The sequence below is a fragment of the Tachypleus tridentatus genome, chromosome 3 (genome assembly GCF_004210375.1).
Source record: "Tachypleus tridentatus isolate NWPU-2018 chromosome 3, ASM421037v1, whole genome shotgun sequence".
In the NCBI taxonomy this organism is placed as follows: Eukaryota; Metazoa; Arthropoda; class Merostomata; order Xiphosura; family Limulidae; genus Tachypleus; species Tachypleus tridentatus.
The window spans coordinates 30,681,141-30,706,584 of NC_134827.1; the positions used below are offsets into that span (position 1 = coordinate 30,681,141).

The following is a 25,444-nucleotide window of genomic DNA, read 5'->3' on the forward strand; positions in this document are numbered from 1 at the left end:
GTGCTTAGTATAAGCTAAACATCTCATAATTCCAACAAAAAGGATGTTATTACCCCTTGTTTTTAACTTCATTGTGTAAATATGATATTCCATTGTTAAAATGTTTGTACACAAGATGAAATTGGAATTATCAGTAAATACAATAACTATCTACAGTAGTAGGAAATATATCTTACTATATGACACAAAGACCATCACTAAGCATGTTAGGGATACCCCGAGAACAAGATGACTGCCAGTGTATAAGTCTGTGATCTTTGCAAGTAATTTCTAATGTTGAGTCATTAGCCTTATTTGTGTACCTAATTGCCATTATTGAGGATGTCATAAGACGTGAGATTTCTAGTATCATTGACAAGTGTTGCTAAAGTGGAGAACTGGAAACTAACTGAAGAACCAAAGTGTTCATAATTCTTTTTATCTCCCACACTAACCCGAAAAATAAATGAAGTTTTTACAATGTATTTAGTATAACAAGGAAGCATTTTGTAAGAGCACTTGGAAACAGGCTGTCACAAAGCCTGGTTGAACCAGGTGATAATGTTTTAACACTCTAGTAATGAAACATTGTTTCAAAAATGTAGGTAGTAATTGGTAAACACCACACGTGGAAATGTATCAATGACATTTGAATGCTTTACTAATGAAATCAGGCAATGTTGTTTGATATTCAGATAATAATTGGTGAACACTTTAATAATGGAATGATGCAGAGACCAAGTGCATTTTTTAGTTATTATAGGATTAGTGTTTTTCTTTGCACATGTATTCTGTTTAAATAAATATGTAAAGAAGGGAAAAAAGAAAAGAAAAACTGTTAATATCTGAATATATGACTAACCAGTCCAGTCAGTTACTTTTCTCCCATTAAAAATAGGTTTTTAGTTGCAAGATTATGAAAAGTACATGCACATTTATAATAACATGCCACACATTATATATTTAAGTTATTAATTTTTTGTGTGTGGTTTTCACAGCTTAGGTCTAGACTTGTTTTCTTAGATAAACGTGTAAGACTAACTTTAAAGCAGGATTTGTGCTTATTTGAACCTTGTATATAACATATTTCTGTTCTACATATATAGGAGGAGCATTAGATTTCATGAGTGAATCTGAACATTTAGACAATGAAGATCCTTTATTTCGTGCTGAAATTCATCCAGATTGGGAAGAAACGGAGGATGAAGAAGGGTGGCAACTAGTTGTAGAACCTAGAGGTTAAAAACTTTCCATTGTGTTTGTTTATTGATTACAATTGCTGAAAAAGTTACTTTAAAACCTGGTGCTTGAGTATGTATGTTTTGTGTAATTCAGTGTTTTCACCATTTTACAATATACAAGTCAAATGTTATAAGTTTTTTGAACTAGAAGGTAAACAGTGTTTGGTTACCTGCGACTAACCATGTCTACTTTTGAAATAAACATGACATCATCTCTTTATCTACAATACTAAAATTGTATAATTTACTATTTCATCATGGCACTGTTGGTTGATCAGCATGTGCCCACCCTGTCTTTGCCACTCGACACACCCTTGGAGGCCGTAGCCATTTGTGTTTCCTTGGGTCATACCATCACTGTTTGTTCTCTCTACCTGTCCCCTGGAGAGACATATGATCAATCAGACATTTATGCTCTTGTTGAAGTTGCCATCTCCCTTTCTAATCCTGGGGACTTTAATGGACATCATCTCCTCTGGGGAAGTGCTGTTATTGATAGGAGGGGTTGCTCTGTAGAGCATATGCTCTCTGATCACAACCTTTCTTTTTTCAATACTGGTTCTTCCACTTATTTTCATGCACCTAGTCAGTCATTTACTGCTGTTGATCTCTCGGTTTGCTCCCATTCATTATTTTCCCATTTTTCATGGAGGGTTGACAATAATCCACTAGGCAGTGATTATTTTCCTATACTTTTGAGAGAGACTGGCCCGTGGTCAATGCCACCTTACCCGTGTGCCCCAGTGGAAACTGGATCAGGCAGACTGGTCCACTTTCACTGCTCTTACAGAACTTGATACTGCCATCATTAGGCAGCTATCAATAGATGACTATGTGGCAGCGGTAACTGACTGTATTGTACAAGCAGCTGCTCATTGTATTCCTAAAACCTCATTGACATGTTTTCCATGATATCCTTGTTCGTGGTGGAATCCTGCCTGTCACATGGTACAGAAAGCTCAAAAATGGGCCTGGGATACTTTCCGTAGATATCCCACACTTTTAAACCGCATCGCTTTCCAACGGGCCAGTGCACATGCTAGGTGGGTAAGACATCAAAGCCAGAAGGAATCTTGGATTAAGTTCACAACTAGCATATCTTCTACCACCAGTTCCAAGGTTATATGGGACAGGGTTTGAAAGGTCAGTGGGCAATTTAATTCTGTCCCCCTCTCAATCTTACTCTCTGATGGCCAAGAGGTAGCTGATGTCTGGAGCATTGCTGATACTCTAGACGAAAGCTTTTGCCGGGTATCTAGCACTTCTGCTTGTTACTCCGCCTTCTTGGCCATCAAGACTCGGACAAAGTGTTCGCCTCTTTCCTTTCGAACTGACTGTCTCTTTGACTATAATCGTCCCTTTACACTGGTGGAACTGAAAATGGCCCTTCATTGGTCTGGCAGTACATCTTTTGGACCTGATGATGTACACTATGACATGCTGCGCTATCTCTCTCCTGCTTCTCTTGATATTCTTCTAACTGTTTTTAACCGGATCTGGCAGGAGAATGTTTTTCCTAATGCCTGGTGCCAAGCTATTATCTTACCTTTCTCTAAGCCTGGGAAAGATCCCAAGATTCCTTCACACTACCGTCCAATTGCTTTGACGAGCTGTTTCTGTAAGACCTTAGAGAGGATGGTTAATGCTCGACTTGTTTGGTTCCTCGAATCAAACTACCTCCTCTTGCCATACCCAGTGTGGATTCCGAAGACAGCGCTCAACCGTGAACCACTTGATTCGACTTGAAACGTCAATCAGAGAAGCCTTTCTTAAATGACAATATCTTGTATCAATATTCTTTAACATTGAGAAGGCTTATAACATAACATGGAGGTATGGCATTTTGCAAGACTTCCATCTGTATGGGTTACGTGGCCTTTTGCTCATTTTTATTTAAAAAAATTTAATGGACAGGAAATTCCAAGTCCGTGTGGGTTTGACACTTTCTCGTTATTTTAAACAGGATCTTGGAGTCCCTCAGGACTGTGTTCTGAGTGTCACACTTTTCAGTATAAAAATGAATGCTATCACTGAACAACTCCCTCTCACTGTTGCAAATGGGCTCTATGTCAACGACTTTCACATCTCATGTTAGTTGTCGAACATGAGGTATATTGAGCAGTAGCTACAGAATGCCCTCAATCGTTTACTGAAATGGGTCACAGCAAACGTTTTTAACTTCTCTCTCTCTAAAATTGTTTGCATGCTCTTTTGTCACCAACAGGGTATTCACCCTGATCCTGAACTCCGTATTGGTGAAGTTGTGCTGCCTGTGGTCCCTGAGACAAAGTTCTTGGGGCTTATTGTTGACCATAAGCTGACCTTTATACCACACATCAAGCAGCTACAGGTCAAATGTACAAGAGCACTGAACATCTTCTGTGTCCTCTCTTTCACCACTTGGGGAGTGGATCGATATTCTATGCTAAAGATATATCGTGCTCTTATTCGATCGAAACTTGACTATGAATCACTGGTCTATGGCTCTGCCAGACCCTCGGCCTTAAAGATGCTGCACCCCATTCATTGTCAAAGACTTCTGCTCTGCACTGAGGTTTTCTGCACTTCCCCAGTTTAGAGCTTATAAATATAGTCTCATGAACCTGCTTTGCATCTCCACCATTTGCAACTGTCTTTACTATATGCTTCGAAACTTCACTCCTTACCAAAGCATCCCAACTGGGGTTGTGTTTTTCTTCCTTGGTGGGCCACACTTTTTGAGACCAGATGGTCTGCAGTTGCTTCTTTTGGCCTTCGTATCCAAGTGCAGTTGGATGAATTGGGTGTGTGTTTAGATGACATTACTGTATCCACTGGTCAGCTCATCCCACCATGGCTGCTTACAGTCCCCAAATGTGACCTATCTATAAGTCATCTGAGAAAAGCAGACACACCTGATTGGAAATACTGTCTGCTATTTGCTGAACATCTTTTGAACTATCCTTCCATTCCTGTTTACACAGATGGTTTGAAATCAGGTTACTGTGAGGGCTCTGCCATGGTTTGTTGTGGTTCGGTGGTTGTGTGCAGAATCCCCTCTACAGCTTCTATCTTCACTGCTGAACTATACGTCATTTCTCTTGCCCTGGATCACATAGAAGCTGAGCAGTACTTAAACTGTACTATTTATACTGACTCACTTAGTTCTCTACTGGCCCTGGAATTGCTTCACATTGGTTCACACCCTGTTCTCCTCGATATTTAAATCTAACTGGCCCATTTCTCTTTAACATCTACTTCTATCCAGTTTCTCTGGATACCGGGCCACGTTGGTATTCGCGGGAACGAGCTCGCCGACACTACAGCTAAATCTATCTGCTCTGGCACTATCACCACTGTGCCTATTCCATACATGGATTATGGTCTGTATTCAAGACTCGGCTCCATGCTGGCTGGCAGTCAACTTGGAGCGAGCAATGCAACAACAAGCTTTTCCAAATAAAACCCTATATTGGACTTTGGCCGTCTTGTTCTCACTAGGCTACGCATTGGTCACAGTTTTTTAACTCATCATTTTCTTTTATCTGGAACTGATGCACCAGTGTGTAGTCTGTGTAACACTAAAGTGACAATAAGCCACATTTTACTTTTTTGACGTCGTTACGACTCTCAACGACAGCACCATTTTAAACATGTTTTGTCCCAAGGTTTGTCCCTAACATTAGACAGTGTTATTGGTGACAGTGACACTGTCCACCTTGATAAAGTTTTTAGTTTTTTAATGGCCAATAATCTTTTTAATGTCATTTTAGTGTTTGATATTTATTCATTACACCTTTTTAATTGTGGTTCCCTTTTAAGAATCACAATCTCTCTAGTTTGATTTGAAATTGGAAAATGGCCATGACATTAAATAACTTGACACCAGCACTGGAAAGGCCACCTTCAGGTGACTAACGCTGCTATTTGAACTACCCCGTTAGTCGTCCTGGCGAGTTATTATTACAATTTTGCTGCATGTCTTTTAACACTTTTAGTACTTTACCTTTTGGTACTGGCCATAATGATACATAACCCAGAACCAGGACTGGAAAGGCCAACTTCAGATGACTGATGGTGGTTCTTGTACTTCTCTGTTAGTCTTCCTGGCAGGTTATGATCATTACCATTATGCTACAAAAAGTCCTTTACAACTTTGTAGACTGGATGTCAACATTGGTTTTATGCCATTTATGTTTCAATTGCTGTTTTGTTTTTACCTTCATTTCCTTTTATGAAATTTACTACATTTACTTTAATTTTAACTTTTTACCGGGCATTTGGAGCAGATAGCTTAGCTGCTTTGTGCCATAAAACGCTAAATCAACCAACTATTTCATGAGGATTTTTATCTTAAAAGTATTATTTAGAAGAAAATACCATTAAATTATGTGATAATAGAACACAGTATTGTGTGTGTATATAGCACAGCTTTCTTAATGAATATATAATTACTTTACATTGTTTAAAAGTATATACGTAATCATGTTAATGGTCATTAGAATTGTGAAAAATTACTGAAAATCATCTTTGAAACAGTTCACAGCCTGTCTTCTGGTATTGTTTCTGATGCAGCTAGAGGTGAATTAGCACCATTTATAAGGGGTGTGTGCAACCTGCCCCTCATGGATACGGATACTATGAGAAGGTTGAGACATGCACCTCTTTTAGCACCCCTAAGGATGTTCTGTTTTATTTTTTCTTTCAAATTTGTAAACACAGAAATTTTAGCTGTTCTTTGTTAATTGTACACACTGATGAAAGGTGATTTTCTAAACAAAACGTGGTTAAGTAAGTACCAGTGGCAGACAGGTGGAATATTTTAATCATTATTGTTATGTGAACTTTTATGCACTGGTATGGGCTACATTCTGTTAAAACTCCTGTGGATATTAAAAGTATCTCAGATTAATATGTCCTAAAGGCTGCAGCTGAATGTACCAAACCAGTTTATTATTTCAGCATTAGAATATTCATTGGCACAAAGAATCTACAACCTTTCTGTGTTCAGAGTGAAAATATTAGTATGTCAGAATGTTCTACTAGAGCCAATATCTGACACTTGTACAAAAAAAAGAAATAATTAACTTTAAAAAAACAAACAAACTAGAGACAAATTGTGTTTTTGCTGGACAATTAATCAATATGATTGATCACCTACGAGTATTGATTACTTCATTTAATGTTGCATAAAATAATCGTTTAACCCTCTTATTACAGATGGACCAAAGTATGCATGTCACAACTTTTTTTACATTCAAAATTGAATTAAAGAATCATATTTTCCATTTATATCAATAAACTTCACATCAAAACACAGTTTATAATCCAAATTTAATTTTTTTAATTTCAGAAGGAAATAGTTACACAGTTTTTTAATCTTTGCTGCCCTGTATCACATGACACTTATCCACTACATATTGCCCATTTTAGGTTTTCATCTTGTATTATTTTTTAAATTCCTAAGATATATCTCCAAGATATCTTCAAGCTAAGATATAAAGTTATGGTCTGTGTCTTTGTGCTTTATGGAAATATAAACTAGAAAACCAAACTTGTGTGCTAAGCTCTTTGTAACACACTCTGAGTCTTTCGAAGATTTTTGTAATTCTCTATGAAATTTGGTTTTGAATTACTTCCAACCAATAGAAACATGACTCCAGTTCACCAAAAGGGATGACGCTATTAGCTAGTAGGATAACCAGTTTTGGTGTTCTTTATGTTGTCAGTAGAACCCAGCTTCACCACTGTGAACTATTTAAATTTTTTTTAGGCTATTTAGGAAACCAGGTAAATTATATTAGTTTTAGGACATTGTTTTCATTTGATAAAAATATTCCATATTATAAATTGCATATTTGTATTAAAAAAAAAATTCCAGTACCATTATAAAGAAAACTAGGGTTAGTGTTTGACACAGACTTCTGTTATACGAGTACAAAAACATGATTACTTAGTTCTAAATTTCTTGTTTCATGTACATTTATGAAATTTTTGCAGTCGATTTCCTTTGTAGTTGAAAGCATAAAAATATGGGAATTGGTATAAATCATGACAGATCTTAGAAAACCTCTATTTATTCATATACAAATCATTCTCAGTTTTTCTCTGGTCAGTTTGAGTACAAAATGCTTGTACAAAGTTGTAAATTTTTATGTATATATATTTAAAAAATGGTTTTATAAATCATTTTATAAAAAAAACAAACTTTCAATACATTTCCAAGTTATGTTTGAAATCTGAAAAGGTAGATCATGAATTGAATACCGGTTAACTGAATATTGCTTATAACTCCTTTCATAATGCGGCCATTTTTAAGAAATGAGGAATGTTTGAATATAAAAATTACTCTTTTAGCGAGTTAGAAATGTAGTTATACCAACTTATAGTTGTGACTTACTCTTCACCATGCCTTCATTATTTTAAGCTTTTTATAATGGCAGAACATGAAGAAATGATTGAAGACATCGTGGAAGGATTAGAGGAAAAGATTGAAACACCTCGTGCAGAAGAAGCTGTACAATATATATCAGATGTTGAAGATTTGGATAAAGAAACAGATAAAGTTAATGGTGAAGAAAACAAAGACCTTGCTGGTGATTTATCAGTAGAAATAGAAGAAGATAATAGAGAGACAGAAACTGAAGAGATTCCAAAAGATGTACAGTTTGTAGATATGTTAGAGAAAACATTAGATCAAAATCTTTCTTATTCTTCTGAAGAATTAACTAGTCCTCACCCAGGTGCAAGCACCCCAGAAGAAATTGCTCAAAGCCCTAGTCAGGATGAAGAAAGTAGTAGTTTATCAAGAAACGACGAACAAGGTTCTAGTCCACACGACAAAGATATCTTGACTCAAGAAGAAGTCAGTGAAAAACAGATTGTTTTCCACAAGTCAACAGATCAGGCAGATCAACCCGTCCAGTCTGATGCTGTCCCAGAAACCCTGCCAGACGTTTCACAAAAAACAAGTGATGATGACAAATCTGTTGAGTGGGATGCTCAACATATCATTCGTGAAGAGGAACATATTGCTGTTCCTGCAAGTCCAATGTATGAAAAAGAAGATATAACAAATAGCATTGATTTTGAGATAAAAGACGAATTAGACGAAGCAGACGGTGATTTAGAGAAAGTGAGTTTGATATATCAGTACTGTTGTGAATTAATTTTTGTTAAGAATTGGATGTTAATATTAAAATCTTCTACTTTAATGTTTCTACGGTTGTAGAATGTACATTAAATTTCTTTATTTTAGAATTAATGGAGAAAGTAAAGACTTAAGTTGTGTTATATTTGTTTACTCTTAAGTCAAAAATAACTTAATACATTTCATAAAATGCTCCATGTGCAAACGTATCAAATATGAAAGTAATATTATGTAGAGAAAGATTATGAAATAAGAATAAATAATATTTTCCCTTGTTACTTGAATTGTTTGGAAATTATGGAATATAGTTTATTTCATTAATGATTAATTAAGATTTTGTAAACATTGGTACCTAATATTCACTGAATCTGATACACTTCCACACCTGTAAGGAAAGAAATACTTTGTTTTATATCCTTGTGAAGTTAATCATATTAACATTTCCCTTGGTTTTCATTTAGCCAATATAAAGAAAAACCTCTTACTTATAATGGTTGTTTTAAGTATTTCTGGTCCAGCATGTCCAGATGGTTTAAGACGTTCAACTTGTAATCTGAGGGTCCCAAGTTTGAATCCCCATTGCACCAAACATGCTTGTCATTTCAGCTGTGGGGGTGTTATAAAGCGATGGTCAGTCCCATTATTCATTGGTAAAAGAGTAGCCCAAGAGTTGGCAGTGAGTGGTGATGACTAGCTTTCTTCCCTCTAGTCTTACACTGCTAAATTAGGGACAGCTAGCACAGATAGCCCTTGTGTAGCTTTGTGCAAAGTTAAAAAAAAAGTGTTTTTGCTAAAGGCACAATGAAAATGAGAAATGTTGTTCAGAACCACATACAAAATGTTTCAAAGACTGCTGCACCATATGAGACATATTTTTAAATGGAGTTATTTCTACATACTGGTAACATCATTAGTTTTGGACAATATTCATTGACCTTTACAATCTTGCTTCTTCAGATCCACCAAATTTCCTCTTGTTGTTGTTGAAATCCCCCAGCCAGATATTTAATAGTGCAACATCTAAGCACATCAGTGATCACAAAGTGGGTGTCCATGTCCTCTTTGGAATTGACTTCTGAGTAAAATAAACCTTCCATTATTTTTATAATAGAATAAAATAACAGTTACACAATCTTAAATACTGACATAGAGTATATTCATATCAGTATCTCATAAAGTATAGAGGAGAAATAATTAATATTACCTAAGAATAGACTCAGTAGTAAAATAAAACCATCTAACTTGGAATATGGTTGAAGAACAAGACTGATACAAGGCTTAACATTCTCTTGGCATTTGCATCGACATTATTATATTATTGTTTGTTTTTCAACCATATTCCACATTAGATTTAATTATATATTAAGGTACTTCTGCTCTTTATTTTATCAGTCACTTCCAAATTATTTCAGCAAGTTCTTACTCCATATGGTTAGTGTTCCATGTTTATTATAAAAAAACCAAGTAAAGGGAAGTGAGAGATGGAAGTTTTATAAACATTTACTATGCTCACTTGTTAATCTTTTTTAGTATTGTGAAAAGCATATAACATTGCATTCATTGTGATGGATCTTTTACACACATTTCTATATCAGATACTTGTTGTTGTTGTTATTATTATTATTATTGAATATGTTTTACCATTATTGACTTCTAAAATTTAATTTTCTATTTCTCCTAAATTTCAGGATATGGAGAATGAAGATTTATATTTTTGGCACAACTAGAATAATTGTTGACTGCACTCTAAATGTTTTTTTTTCTATTTATTGCTTGATTTATTCAGTTAATGTGCATATGTGTATATATATATATATTTACATGTTTTGTTCTTTAAAATACTAACTAATTATGAAACTGTGTTAGTTACAATGAAGCAAGAACCTGTGACTTTTATCCTTTCATGGACTAATATTGTCTTTGTTCAAAAAGAGAAAATTGATTAATTTTACAAATTTAATTTTTAGCTATTAAAAACTTGCATTTTTTTGTGTTTTTTTTAAGAAAACATAATATTGTCAGATTTTAGTGGACATGTTAAGTTACTGAAATCCAAGAATTATAATGCACGTGCAAGCTTAACTGAATTGTGACTAGGCTACGTGTTCTTGTAATGTCTAGTTGTATTAGAAATCATTAGTTACATTGCTCTGTTTATACTTATTAAAAGTGACTAATAACCACGTTAAACATTAGCTATATACCGAAAGATACCGAGTGTACATAATATGTATATATTCATAAACATTATCCAACATTCTTGCTTAAAGAACAGCTATGATTTGTTGTTTCACAGGTAGTTTCAAAATAAACATCTGGTGATATCTATACATCTAATTCTACTATGTTCATAACAGTTGCTTCATACAGTATGCATTGTATAGTTTATTGTGTACTAAACATACACATAAAGTATGTAATATATATACTTCAAGACAGCTAATTTTTACTTAAATGGAAATACCCAAATATACTCAGACTTCCTTGTAATCCTTAAGTAGCATTAATATGTATGGAATTCAGAGCCTTATTTCACTGTTAATTTTCAGTAAGTTTTAAAAAAGATGGTATTCTGTTTCAACCCAGAAGCTAATCTCCCTTTTGGTGACAGGTGTCATACACTGCTGGTTATTATTGATTTAATAATGTCACATAGAGCAGTATATTTCTGTGGGACTACACTGAATATTGGCATGCACGAGTAAGCACATGGTTAATCTTACATAACAGATGATTCTACTTTCTATGTCTAATGTTATAAAGAGTGTTTTATGTATGGATACTTGCACACTACAAGTGTTCATCATCTAAGTACCTTGTGAGGATCTAATTTCAGTAGAGGCATAACTTATAAATAGGTCGTACCAAACATGCTCGCCCTTTCAGCCGTGGGGACATTATAATGTGATGGTCAATCCCACTATTTGTTGGTAAAAGAGTAGCCCAAGAGTTGGTGGTGGGTGGTGATGACTAGCTGCCTTCCCTCTAGTCTTACACTGCTAAATTAGGGACGGCTAGCACAGGTAGCCCTTAAGTAGCTTTGTGCGAAATTCAAAACAAACAAACAAAATTTATAAATAAACATGATTTCAATTCCAAGTAGTTCTATTTCTTTCAACTGTTTCTATCACTTTTTGGATCCCCACTTAAAAGTATGGTTCATGTTAATTCCAAATGTTGCAATGGATACATGGCAAATCCTGCAATAGAGTGTCCAACAAATTGAAAATTTTAGAAATTTGTTATGCAAATAATTTTGTTTTGGTAAAGGTAAGCCACTTAAATTCTTTATGTTGGAGTGGGGTATACTTTTGTGGAAAAGTTATCACTTATGAGTCAAGTCAAAAACACACCAATAATAATTAAAGGACTTGGGGGTTAATGATTGATGCTTACAAAAGACATTTTTACACAAACAAAATGTTGAATTGTCTGGGGGAAAACACAATAAACAAACCTGGATTGGGCCCTGGTACAATTTTTAAATTATTGATGTTGAAAGATCAGAGTGATAATTACATAATTTAATGGAATACCGTACTTTCAAAATCTTAGTATAAGTTATACACAAACTTTGTGTTTGAATATTGACATGAATTAATAATTTGCTAATTTGTGGGATTTACAAAATACTAAAGAAAAATCCTCTTTTTATTTTATTAAACTTAAAATTTATGATGCTTCCAGCCACACGCTAAGACCTATCAAATGATACTTCATGTGAACTGATTTACTAAAATAATTGAGTCATCGTAAGTAGGCCATAATGGTTTATTACTGTGGACTTAGTGTATACAACATCAGTCTCTAGTTGCTCAACATCAGTTTGGTTAATGCCCCCCAGTGGCTCAGCGGTATGTCTGTGGATTTACAATGCTAAAAACTGAGTTTCGATACCTGTGGTGGGCAGAGCACAGATGGCCCATTGTGTAGCTTTGTGCTTAATTCAAAACAACAAGTTTGGTTAACATTGTATTAAACGTGAAATATAAATCCCGAGAAGTGAAAAAAATAAGGCAGTAGAGAAAAGAAACTGAAGGTGATCAAATATATAAAGATGTTCTTTATGTTTAAGTTTCTGAATTCATCTAGAAACATAAGAGTACATTGTTGCTTGTAATTCATTTGTTAGTCAGTAAGTTCCTTGTATTATTATACAGAAGCATCCAGCTTGAGAATTGTAGTTTTAGCTTTTATGGTAAATAACTTGTAAGTTTATAATAAGCTTTATTTTGCTCACGTCTTCTGTAAAAGTTGATGTTTTACTTGACAGTTGACATTTCATGCATTAGAGAGAACTCAGTTGTGGTACATGAGGTACACAGATTTGTAGTACTGTTGGTTGTACACACATTAATTCAAGATATTTTTTCCACAACAGTTGTTTTTACGTACAAGTATTAATATATCCTAAGCTATATTTGATTTTAAACAATTTTGTTTTAACTTACAAATAAGAAGGTTCATGTAATGCTGTGGTACTAGATGTGTCGTTGGAAAGGAGTCTAAACCAGTGTTCATGTAATATGTAGAAGTAACAGCATGACAGCTTTTCTGTTTGATGTGTTGTTTTGCCTTTCAGTTTTGTTTCAGTTGAAAATTATTCATTTTAACCCTGTAGTGTAGTAAACCCAAGTACCCCTCCTTTGTTCTATTAACCAGTCTCCGGAGAAAGCTTTAAAACACTTTGAACAGCTCCTGAGGCAGCATCCTCAAAGTCCTCGTGCAGTATATGGGAAGGCTCAAAGCTTTGACAGAATGGCAGAACAGCAACACAGTAATTCCTTATTAGAACAAGCAGTTGCTGCCTACCAAGATGTTCTCAATATGCCCAATGTTCCAGATAAATTATATTTACTTTCTGCTAACCGGGCAGTAGATAGGATGAGATTTAGAGGTGAGGCTATTATATTCTATAATCATTATAAAGCACTACATGCATTTGGAAATTATTATTCACTTTTGGTGCTATTATGTGCTTCAGGTAGAGCATTTTATATACACATTTTTTCTTAGTTCATAGTAGGAGAAATAATAGCTTTCTGAGAAACTGTTACAATAAACAAATTTCTGTTCAAGTGATTGATGCGAGAACTATTTGTGATTTAAAAAAATGGTTATAGAAACAGTTGTCTGCAAGAAAAATAATTTTTGAAAGAACAGTGTCTGTGAAATAAATTTTACTCACAAGAGTAATTTTCTGTTAAATTGATTAGTAACTTCCCTCCATAAAGACAAAAAGAGAGATTTAGTTTAGGAAGTTTTTGTTTTTGTTTTCTCCTTGTTAGAATAATAAAGCTATGGAAAAACAATGCTACACAGATGTTTGAGATAAACCCTCTAACTGCATAAGAGAGAAGTATAGTTGATTGATACAAAGTTAATTCTGAAGAAGAATATAACATTTTTCAACTTCATATGTATATGCATGAATATATATAATTAAAGAAAAACACATTTATTTTCGTGGGAATTATAAATATTATTCACTTGTACATATTTTTTTATATATTATGGCAATACTTGTAAGGAAAAACAGTTAATGAGTGCATTAAAATGTTCTAAATTCAAATCATTCTTCATTAAAATATTTGGAATGTCTTGTTAGCTGAGAATCTTTTAAAACTTATTTTAGTCGTTAGGTTGTTTAAGAATTTGTTTTGATTTTCTCTACAGGGCTCTTAGGAAAAGCTCTAAACTTACAAAAGCATTTAGCCAACAGATATCCAGAAAACATTGATATCCATAATCAATTGGCTGTAACGTACTTGCTAGTTGGTAAAGGTCAAGAAGCTAAGAAAGTGTTAAAGAAGGTGTGTTGTAGTCTTTTGATTCTTTATAAATACACTTCATTAAGAGGTAAATAAACTTCTTGTAAATGTAGCTGGAAAACCAAACAATCTCAATCATGGAAAGAAAAAGTGTACAGTTTATTTCGAACCATCTATCACATGTGAGGTTATATCATTGCTGTCTTTCTCTGTCACTGATGTAGCTGGGTTAATGAGATATTAAGAATACCTTACTCAGTATGTTATATAAATGTAATAATAAAACTTTACTGTAAAACTGTTTGTTATGCTTCATAGATGTTAAGAATATCTTACTCAGTATGTTATACAAATGTAATACTGAAACTTTACTGTAAAACTGTTTGTTATACTTTATAGATGTTAAGAATATCTTACTCAGTATGTTATACAAATGTAATAATAAAACTTTACTGTAAAACTGTTTGTTGTACTTCATAGATGTTAAGAATACCTTACTCAGTATGTTATACAAATGTAATAATAAAACTTTACTGTAAAACTGTTTGTTATACTTCATAGATGTTAAGAATACCTTACTCAGTATGTTATATAAATGTAATAATAAAACTTTACTGTAAAACTGTTTGTTGTACTTCACAGATGTTAAGAATATCTTACTCAGTATGTTATATGAATGTAATAATAAAACTTTACTGTAAAACTGTTTGTTGTACTTCATAGATGTTAAGAATACCTTACTCAGTATGTTATATGAATGTAATAATAAAACTTTACTGTAAAACTGTTTGTTGTACTTCATAGGTGTTAAGAATATCTTACTCAGTATGTTATATAAATGTAATAATAAAACTTTACTGTAAAACTGTTTGTTGTACTTCATAGATGTTAAGAATACCTTACTCAGTATGTTATATGAATGTAATAATAAAACTTTACTGTAAAACTGTTTGTCACACTTCATAGATGTTAAGAATATCTTACTCAGTATGTTATATAAATGTAATAATAAAACTTTACTGTAAAACTGTTTGTTGTACTTCATAGATGTTAAGAATATCTTACTCAGTATGTTATACAAATGTAATAATAAAACTTTACTGTAAAACTGTTTGTTGTACTTCATAGATGTTAAGAATATCTTACTCAGTATGTTATATGAATGTAATAATAAAACTTTACTGTAAACCTGTTTGTTATACTTCATAGATGTTAAGAATACTTTACTCAGTATGTTATATAAATGTAATAATAAAACTTTACTGTAAAACTGTTTGTTGTACTTCATAGATGTTAAGAATATCTTACTCAGTATGTTATATGAATGTAATAATAAAACTTTACTGTAAACCTGTTTGTTATACTTCATAGATGTTAAGAATACTTTACTCAGTATGTTATATAAATGTAATAATAAAACTTTACTGTAAAACTGTTTGTTGTACTTCATAGATGTTAAGAATATCTTACTCAGTATGTTATATGAATGTAATAATAAAACTTTACTGTAAACTTGTTTGTTATACTTCATAGATATTTAGAATACCTTACTCAATATGTTAAATAAATGTAATAATGAAACTCTATTATCGTACTGTATGTTATACTTGATACAACTTAAAGGTAAAGTTGTTTTTCCTGATTAAAAGAAAATTAATTTTTATATGCTATAATGAACATTTTGAAAATGTTTGTCCCAGAATGTAATGGTAAATTTATAAATGGGTTATTTTATGAATATAAAATGTCGTGTTGGTATCAATTATATGATTTAATGAATTTTTAAGTGAAATGTAGAAATAAAATAGTATTTTGTGAATTATTATCATAAACTTGGCAAGAATAGTGTTACATTTAACATTTATCTTTTATTTTAGTAGATACACCCACTGAGAGAAAGGCAGTGGAATTTTGTTATAATTCCAAACTCAGGCTAAACTTGTTTTTGTCTCATACCAATTAATATTTTTGTTGTTTGAAAAGTTTTTACACACAGATGTTTCCAAGAAAGAAATTTCAAATAGTAAATTATGTCATGAAATAATTTTACAATATAAGTGACCATAATAAAAATTCTGTGTAAATTAATGTTACAGGTAAGTGTAGTAGTTGAACACTTGTTGTACAAGTGTTATATACAGCTTCCACTTTTTTATATGGATATACATATTTCTAGCAGTCACTGTAGAATATAATTTGGGAGTGTTTTTCACGTATAACTTTATAATATTGGTATGCATTATTACTTGCACTATAGAATGTATTTCTTAAAATTATAAAATGTTGTTCATCTTGCCTTCAAAATATCAATTTAAAAATAATGTAACACAGTAGATCTTGTAACTTGATCTGTAGTAAGGGTATGTTCTCCGTCAGTAAACAGGAAGACATCACACTATAATCAGATTGATGTTAGTTAACCAGACTTTATGCAGAATATTTAAGCTATTATTATTATTCATTAATAATAGTATTAATAATTATTATTTACTGTTATTATATATTATTTTTCTATTGACTATTTATTGAATAAACTTGATTTGTGTTGCATAGAGATCTTGCTTAGTTGATTTCAAAACTTTATGGAATCAAACTCTCTAGAGCTATTTTAAAAAGTTCATGTACTTAATTTATGTATACATAGAGAGAGATTTATTTTTTCTTTTCCCTACAGATTATTAAAAAACACCCAGATAATGGATATGCCAAAGTTCATTACGGTTTTATTTTGAAGACGGAGGACAATAACTATGAGGATGGAATTAAGTTCCTGCGTGAAGGGATTGGAACACGAGAACCTGGTGTTATAGATGGAAGGTTCTTTTTTCACCTGGGCGATGCACTTTCTAGAGTTGGAAAGAAGGATGAGGTTAGTTTGAATGTTGAACTGTTTGCCATTTTCTCAAAACTATTTCTAATACTATTGATATGTTTAACTTAGTTTTAAAATCAGTTTTCAGTGTTAACTTTATCATGATTATTTAGCACTTCACTGGCAAGCACAAGTGTGAACCAAGACTTTGGGTTTTCTTTCAAGGTATTTCAATTTATTATGTAGCAAAGAAATAATTGTTTTCACATCAAAAGTCATTCTACACTTTATCTGTGTAAAATAAAATGTGTAGTTCAAAAAGTAAGTGCCTCTTACAAAATACCAAAGAAATGATATAAAAATTCTCAGTGCCGTGAAGGTATGAAGAAATGATATAAAAATTCTCAGTGCCGTGAAGGTATGAAGAAATGATATAAAAATTCTCAGTGCCATTAAGGTACAAAGAAATGATATAAAAATTCTCAGTGCCGTTAAGGTACGAAGAAATGATATAAAAATTCTCAGTGCCGTGAAGGTACGAAGAAATGATATAAAAATTCTCAGTGCGTGAAGGTGCGAAGAAATGATATAAAATTCTCAGTGCATTGAAGGTGCGAAGAAATGATATAAAAATTCTCAGTGCGTGAAGGTACGAAGAAATGATATAAAATTCTCAGTGCCGTGAAGGTGCGAAGAAATGATATAAAATTCTCAGTGCCGTGAAGGTGCGAAGAAATGATATAAAAATTCTCAGTGCCGTGAAGGTGCGAAGAAATGATATAAAATTCTCAGTGCCGTGAAGGTGCGAAGAAATGATATAAAATTCTCAGTGCCGTGAAGGTGCGAAGAAATGATATAAAATTCTCAGTGCCGTGAAGATCACGAAGAAATGATATAAAATTCTCAGTGCCGTGAAGGTACGAAGAAATGATATAAAAATTCTCAGTGCCGTGAAGGTACGAAGAAATGATATAAAAATTCTCAGTGCCGTGAAGGTACGAAGAAATGATATAAAAATTCTCAGTGCCGTGAAGGTACGAAGAAATGATATAAAATTCTCAGTGCCGTGAAGGTGCGAAGAAATGATATAAAAATTCTCAGTGCCGTGAAGGTGCGAAGAAATGATATAAAATTCTCAGTGCATTGAAGGTACGAAGAAATGATATAAAAATTCTCAGTGCCGTGAAGGTGCGAAGAAATGATATAAAATTCTCAGTGCCGTGAAAGTACTGAAGAAATGATATAAAATTCTCAGTGCCGTGAAGGCACGAAGAAATGATATAAAATTCTCAGTGCCGTGAAGGTGCGAAGAAATGATATAAAATTCTCAGTGCGTGAAGATACTGAAGAAATGATATAAAAATTCTCAGTGCGTGAAGGTACGAAGAAATGATATAAAATTCTCAGTGCCGTGAAGGTACGAAGAAATGATATAAAAATTCTCAGTGCCGTGAAGGTACGAAGAAATGATATAAAAATTCTCAGTGCCGTGAAGGTACGAAGAAATGATATAAAAATTCTCAGTGCCGTGAAGGTACGAAGAAATGATATAAAATTCTCAGTGCCGTGAAGGTACGAAGAAATGATATAAAAATTCTCAGTGCCGTGAAGGTACGAAGAAATGATATAAAAATTCTCAGTGCCGTGAAGGTACGAAGAAATGATATAAAAATTCTCAGTGCCGTGAAGGTATCTTAAGCTTCTCATTGAATTTATTTATGATTTCCTTCTTTACAAGTTATAATCTCGCAGTGGTGCACCATATTTAATTTCCATAATAAGTGTTGTTATGTAATAAAATCTATTATACTTGAATATTGTTACTTAAAATGAACTGAAGTGTTTACCTGAACAATTTGCATAATGGAACTGGTTCTTTGTAGAAATGTGAAATTTTTGTCATTAGTTATTAATGAACTAGAAAATGAACTTACATTATTTTTATTACACAATCTTTCTTTAAATATTATTACACCAAAAGAACCCTAGTGCATAACATGTAATATAATGAGAATATATAAACAACAAGCAGAACTTAAGCAACTTTACGGACTGTGCTTATGAGGTTCATATTTCTAGTGGTGCAATCACCCTCAAAGGTGTCTCATATTATTCAACATTTCTTCCTCAAACAGTGTTTATTGTTGATGTTCTGAAACATTTGCTTATAGATTTATCTTCTCTTGTGCTGGTCAGTTTGTAGAAAGTACAGGTATCCTATGAACAATATAATTTCCTCATGTTCTGCTGGAATATTTTAGAAAATAGATGTGTTTAACGAAATTAATCAACTGTTTATGTTTTGACTTCATGAACATATGAGTAGCATCACCTTATACCCTGAACACTTCTGTAATAACTTATCAGTAGTAAAATACAGTAAATATTTTTAGTATTCAAATAAATTATTATTAATTGTATTAGCCACAAAGCAAAGTTTTAGGGAAAATTGTCTTTAAAAATTTAACTAATGTTGTGAATTTGTAAATGTTATTGGTTTCAAAATAAACTTGAATCAAAGTGTTCTAATTTTATAAATTATCGGAAGTTTTATGATAATTTCAACTTTCCTCTTCTGTTTTGTTTCCCCAGTTAAGTGTCATGTTAGAAATAGTCAACATTTTTATATCTACCTACACTTACAAAATTATAAGTACATTCTGCTATATTTAAGCCAATATAAATGTTTCAAAGTGTATTTTTCAATAAACAATGCATTAATTACAAAACTATGATTATGAACTTTCAATTTCCTAAGCCTAATTTACCCAGTAGGGAGTATAAGAATATTATTTCCTGTTTTGTGAATATGCATGTTGTAAACAGTGAATTTAATAAGATATATTTTTCTCGTTTAATAAACTTATTCTGAATGGAAAGGTTATAGCTGTATCATTCTGATATACCAAACTTACCATACAGAGTAGAAATAAGTATACATATTTTAATTTGCTGAATGTGCTATATGACAAGGAGAACCATGACCTGGTAATTAGTGTTTCAGGATTGTGATCAAAAGGTTGCTAATTACAAGCTCATCTGTACTTGGCTTTACCTAATCTTTTCTTCAGTAACTCAGCTGCGAGTTGTGTACAAGTTAATTGCTGGGTGTTAGTTTGGGCTGGAGTTGGCATTCTGTCCATAAAGGATGTAAAAACTGTAATAAAAAGTTGCCTGAGCCACAAGAAACTGGAGTTAAGCACTGGTCTTATGGACCTTTAAATCATGGGAATGTTTTAACTTAGATATATCTAGTGGAGAAGATAGGGACATAACCTTTTGTTTATCTTTATTGAATATATACTGCATGTGAAGAAGGAATATAATTTGTTTCTGAATATTTTGTAAAATTTTAATGCTAGATTGTTTCATATTTAATGTCAACTTTCAGCTGTGTTTTATTTTAGTAAATTTTCATTTGAAGTAAACTTCTGTAATATCTTTTGCATCTCCTCAGGCTATGGAAGTGTATGAGCAAGGTGTGAAAGAGGGAGTCTTCCTATCTGCATATCAGAGATCTCTTTACAATGTGAAAGGGCTAAAAGGCCAACCCTGGTGGATGCCAGAAGAAACAACATATTACAACTACATTCTGGTTTGTGCTGAATTTTCTTCAGTAACATTTATAAATTTTATTGCCTTAAGTTCATATATTAAAATAAAAACGTGTGTGTCTGTCTGATAACAACTCATTTTTAGTGCATTTCTGTTGTAAAGAGAATAATAGAAGTGTAATAAAAAGACTTGTTTCTTGGTTATAGTGAAACTGAGATTTAAAATATGTACATTGAATGAGTATCCTACTTAAAGGTTGGTGTAGTGAGGGTAAACTATATAAGAATATATCTATTAACAGTGACAGTAACATTATTTTAGCAGTACATAAAGTATGTTAACCCTTATCACTATTGTATTTTCTTGTACACTTATTAGCTTCTCAGTTTCGTAAAGCATTTAACTGACGAAATAGAATGAACAATGCATAGCAAAAAATACCATTTAAGATTGAATTGCAATATGGTACGTTACCTCTTACATTATGGTAAGTCTAGTGCAGTGGTTCTCAACCTTTTCTGATTTACGGCACACCTAGAAAGCCTTAATGGTTTTTTAGGTACACGTTATATGGCAAGCGTTAAAAGCCTTAGAACGAAAATCACGGTCAAAGCAAGCGATATTAATGTAATTGTGCATCACGTTTAGATACACGTAACACAGAAGAGTTAGCTTAAAAAGCCTTAGAACGAAAATCACAGCCAAAGGAATCAATATTAATGTCATTGTGCATCACGTTTAGATACACGTAACACAGAAGAGCTAACTTAAAAAGCCTTAGAACGAAAATCATGGCCAAAGCAAGCGATATTAATGTCATCTGCACATTGACAACACTATCGCTTGCTTTGGCCGTGAGTGTCGTTCTGAGGCTTTTTAACGATTTTGTGGTATAGCAGAAAAATCAAAACTTTTTATTTTTACATATGTTTTCAATGTGACGCTTGTGCCTGGTTCCGAGAGCAAATCAAATTGAGGTGAGGCTCTAGCATAGACAAACAAGCTTGCATTTCATCATCAACCTTGAAAAACCACGAAGATGCAAATGAAAGCAGAACTTCAATTGCTTTTGAACTGATTGCAGGATATGAATTTTTAATGGAGATCCAAAACTCATCCAAGCTCTTTTTGGGAAACAATGACTGATAAAATTTGTTTCGTAAATCAATGAGCTGTTCTTACTCCTCAGTTGTAAGATTTGTTGTCTTGTTGATTCCGAATGGATAGGTTACCCAGTTATATTCATCGACAACAAATGACAAGAAGTATCGTTTTAGTTGGGACTGTAGTTCACTTAATGTGTTCAAAATTTGAGGGACAATTTTCTTCTTTGACGGACATTCGTAAATAGAAGGAAAACAATCAAGGACTCCTTTCGAGATATTATTCTTCCACAGCGTCACCTTTTCATCGAAGGTCTTCACTTTGGACGTTGCAGTAATAATGTTTTCAGATGGTCCTTGGAAACTTAAGTTCAGAGAATTTAATTTGTCAAACAAGTCGGAGAGAAACTGAACCTACAGCCACCAGATCTCATCATGAAAAGAAAATTCAAAACCTGCTTCGTTAACATCCAAGAAAGAAATTACTTCAGTTTTAGTTGGACAAGGCGCTTTAACACCTTTCCTTTCAAAAGCCATTGAACTTCAGTGTGATACAGTAGCTTTTTGTAGTCTGAATCCATCGCCTCACAGAGAAGAGAGAAAAGTCGAGATTGAAGTGGCCGAGACTTGATGAAATTCACCACTTGAATAACTTGACTCGTAACAGACTGCAAATCTTTCGGCAAAGATTTGGAGGCGAACGCCTCTCTGTGAATCGTGCAGTGAACAATCCTAATGTTTGGATTTTGTTAGCGCACCAGAGTAACAAATCCCTTCTTTTTTCCTTGCATTGAAGGACAGCCATCGGTGCAAACGCTGACACAGTAATTTGAAGAGCAAAATGTTTTCATTCACCAACTCGAAAATGTCTTGGCCTTTGCTGTACTTTTAAAATCTTTGCAAAATAAGTATTCGTATACGATTTTTCCATCTTTTATGAATCGAACAAAGCCAGAACTTGAGCTTTTCCACTAACGTCAGTAGATTCATCAACTTGAAGAGACCATAGCAGAGACAATTCATCTTCAGGTGCTTCGAAGTGTTTGGAAACTTGATCCTTCAAATTCGACGACAAGTCTACAATTCTGTACGAAATTGTGCCATTGGATATGAGATTCCCTCTGGTCTCCTGAACATAAGGGAAAGATGGCATAATCTTTCTTACCCCCAAGTGAATCTTGGTTCTCGATGGCCTTGGTTTTGGACTCCAGTTGACTTGGCAGTGTTGTGATTCTCTTTCATGTTCCCCACAAAGATATCAGTGGCCAGGTATTGGATTGGACTTGACTTATCAATAAGTTCCTCATCCTACTCCCAAATGCATTTTTGTACCTGGCAGCCCAGGTTTTGAATATATTTATCTTTCCTTCATCCCTAGCACTCTACATCTGGAGGCACATTGATGTATTATGGGATTGAGATTCATGTATGGTGTCATCCAGATCACTGTCCAATTATAGATGTGCTACTCTCTGTTTCTGCTTGTATCTGTAATGCTTTTTTTACACAAGGTGAAGAATTTACCTGGTGCTTTGGTTTGATCTTCAACTAGGAGTGTCCTTAAGATGCTTTTGAAGGATGCTTCTTTCTTTCCCTTGCACTAGTCCCTCCAGCTGTTCATTGGTGGGATTCTAGCTATTTGTGTGAGAAGATGTAATGGTACCATTTTGGAAGTTATAATTTTTCTATAGGTACTTACATTTACTCCCCATTGAAAACTTGTGCTTCCATTTTTTTTGCCAAAAGTTGAAATGGTAGTGCAATAAAATAGAATAGAGGGAGTCACATGCATCAAGAGAGTGTCATATTCGTATTGATGGATGATTGTCACATAATGATTTGCATGGTAGACACGCTGGAATCAATCATATCCAGATGGATAGGGATGTCAAAGTTTGTGCAAAAGAAGTTTATGCATATAGAGGGCAGCACTGAATGAGAATAGTCATAATGGATGGTGGTTGTAAGCTATACTAGTTAATTTAGATAATTTGTTTACTGGACTACCATTTAGAGCCTTTCTATCATAATGGGGACTGGTGTGCTAACTTCAGTAAATAAATTTATTTAACTTACTTACCACTAAATAGTCGTACCTTATTTTTATCTTTCAACTAAGTTTTTTTTTTTCTTTACTTTGGAAAGCAGTCACCTTCCCACAACTGTCTGAAGACAGTAAAGGGTGATATAGGTGTGGGACGTTGTGGGCTTGAGTACCCACACCTCGCTTTCCTGACTTCTATTTCTGTATCTATTATTTCTATTACTATTTCTCTGTGTGAGACAGGCAAATGGAGGTTAAGGCTGATACAGTGTATCCCCTCCACAATGTGGGTCCTACTTCTGCAGTCACTTCCAAAACTTAGGGTACATTTTATATCCCACATTACAGCTTGTACCCTGGAATCTTTTTAATTGATGCAGCATTTTTTGTTTATTTCTTTGGCTTGTTTTTGGTTACAACAAACTTCTATGTATATTTGAGTAGAGGTAAGTTCCTATCCGAAATACATTTTCTCTAAAGGAAAATTATGACCTTTGAATAAGTTACTTGATTTATTAAAGTTTCATTCCTTTGTTTCTTCTAAAACTGCATCTCATTTTTATTGTTTAAATGGTTTTGCTGAATAGAGTTGTTTTGAATATTTATATATTTTAACAATCATATTTCTTTAAGCTGTTAGAGAAAAACTGGAAGATAATTAAAAATGAAGCTCTTGCCATCCTAAATGAACAGCAGTCAGGTTTTCGGCCAGAGAGTGAAGGGTTGCGTGACACAGGCGACTGGAAGCAGTTTGAAATGTTTGCTAGAGGTATGTGTGTATCATTTGTTTGCTAATTTTATTGTAATTATAGAAGTTGCAAAGAATTTTTGGAAGGTTGTTATAAAGATGTTATTTTACCAAAAATTAACGATAAGTTATGTATGTTAGTGTACTTTGAGAGAGAACTCCAGTACTTTGTAAAGAAAAGAAATATATAGAAATTTCTAGAAAGATCAAAGTTACAGTTAAATACTCAGAAGTTATGCTTAAGAGCATGAACAAATCAGCTGAAAAAAAGCTTTTGATGGATCTTGTTAGAGAAAATATTGACTGTGAGAGTTAGAAAACACAAAGTATGAAGAGTTCTTTCTGATTGTGCCAAAAATACATTTTAAGATGCGGAGAAATGATTGAAATCAGTTTTACAGGGGCATGAGATTATAGGTGATTCCAAACCTCCTGACCAAATATTCAGAAGATTCCACTTTTAAAGTCACATTATGTGGACCTTGAACTAAAACATGCGACATTTAAACTTAGATTGTTTGTGCATTTTACCATGCAGTTGTCAACTCTCAAGTTGCTTAATGATTTTACATGGAGTTATAAACTGGGGAAACAAATCTGTTTATTTATGTGAGTAAGTATTCTTCACAACAACTGTTTTGTTATTTTTGTTACAAAAAAAATATTTGAAGTCTCAAACACATAAAAGATATTTTTTGTATTTGTTTTAAGGCCAGAAATTTGCAAAAATTGTGACAAGGTGCCTCGGACCTGTGCTTTGATCGAGAAAATACCTGATGCCGTTGGATGTAAAGCGAGACAGGTATTAATTGTATTCACTCTGGCTTGAAATAATATTCACGCTAAAATTATTCTAGTTTCAAACAGGATGAAATTAAATAATTTCTTTGCATTTGTTCAAAGACTAAAATATTGTTTTACATCATGTACAAGTAACTGATTAATAGTACATGGATTTGTAGTTCTTGCACAGTGTATTTATTTATGTATTTTCATTTGACTTTTATCATTTGTATAGAATGGTTTGAGTTGTGAATTAGTGAGAAGGTTAATGATCTGTTT

The 25,444-nt window shown here is 33.2% G+C and overlaps 2 protein-coding genes across 3 annotated transcripts in view; both read left to right on the forward strand.

The window, feature by feature from the left end:
• LOC143246629 (aspartyl/asparaginyl beta-hydroxylase-like) overlaps positions 1-25,184 on the forward strand; it is a 32,296-nt gene extending 7,112 nt beyond the window's left edge. Inside the window, exons 3-10 of the mRNA XM_076493673.1 lie at positions 1,086-1,217; positions 7,643-8,334; positions 13,012-13,246; positions 14,026-14,162; positions 16,795-16,989; positions 20,390-20,527; positions 24,268-24,403; positions 25,094-25,184. Coding sequence (XP_076349788.1) covers positions 1,086-1,217; positions 7,643-8,334; positions 13,012-13,246; positions 14,026-14,162; positions 16,795-16,989; positions 20,390-20,527; positions 24,268-24,403; positions 25,094-25,143 — 1,715 coding nt within the window. The 3' untranslated portion in view covers positions 25,144-25,184. The remainder of the gene's footprint in view (positions 1-1,085; positions 1,218-7,642; positions 8,335-13,011; positions 13,247-14,025; positions 14,163-16,794; positions 16,990-20,389; positions 20,528-24,267; positions 24,404-25,093) is intronic.
• Positions 1-25,444, forward strand: part of LOC143246627 (cell adhesion molecule Dscam1-like) — a 254,917-nt gene that overhangs the window by 170,492 nt on the left and 58,981 nt on the right. The window lies entirely within an intron of this gene.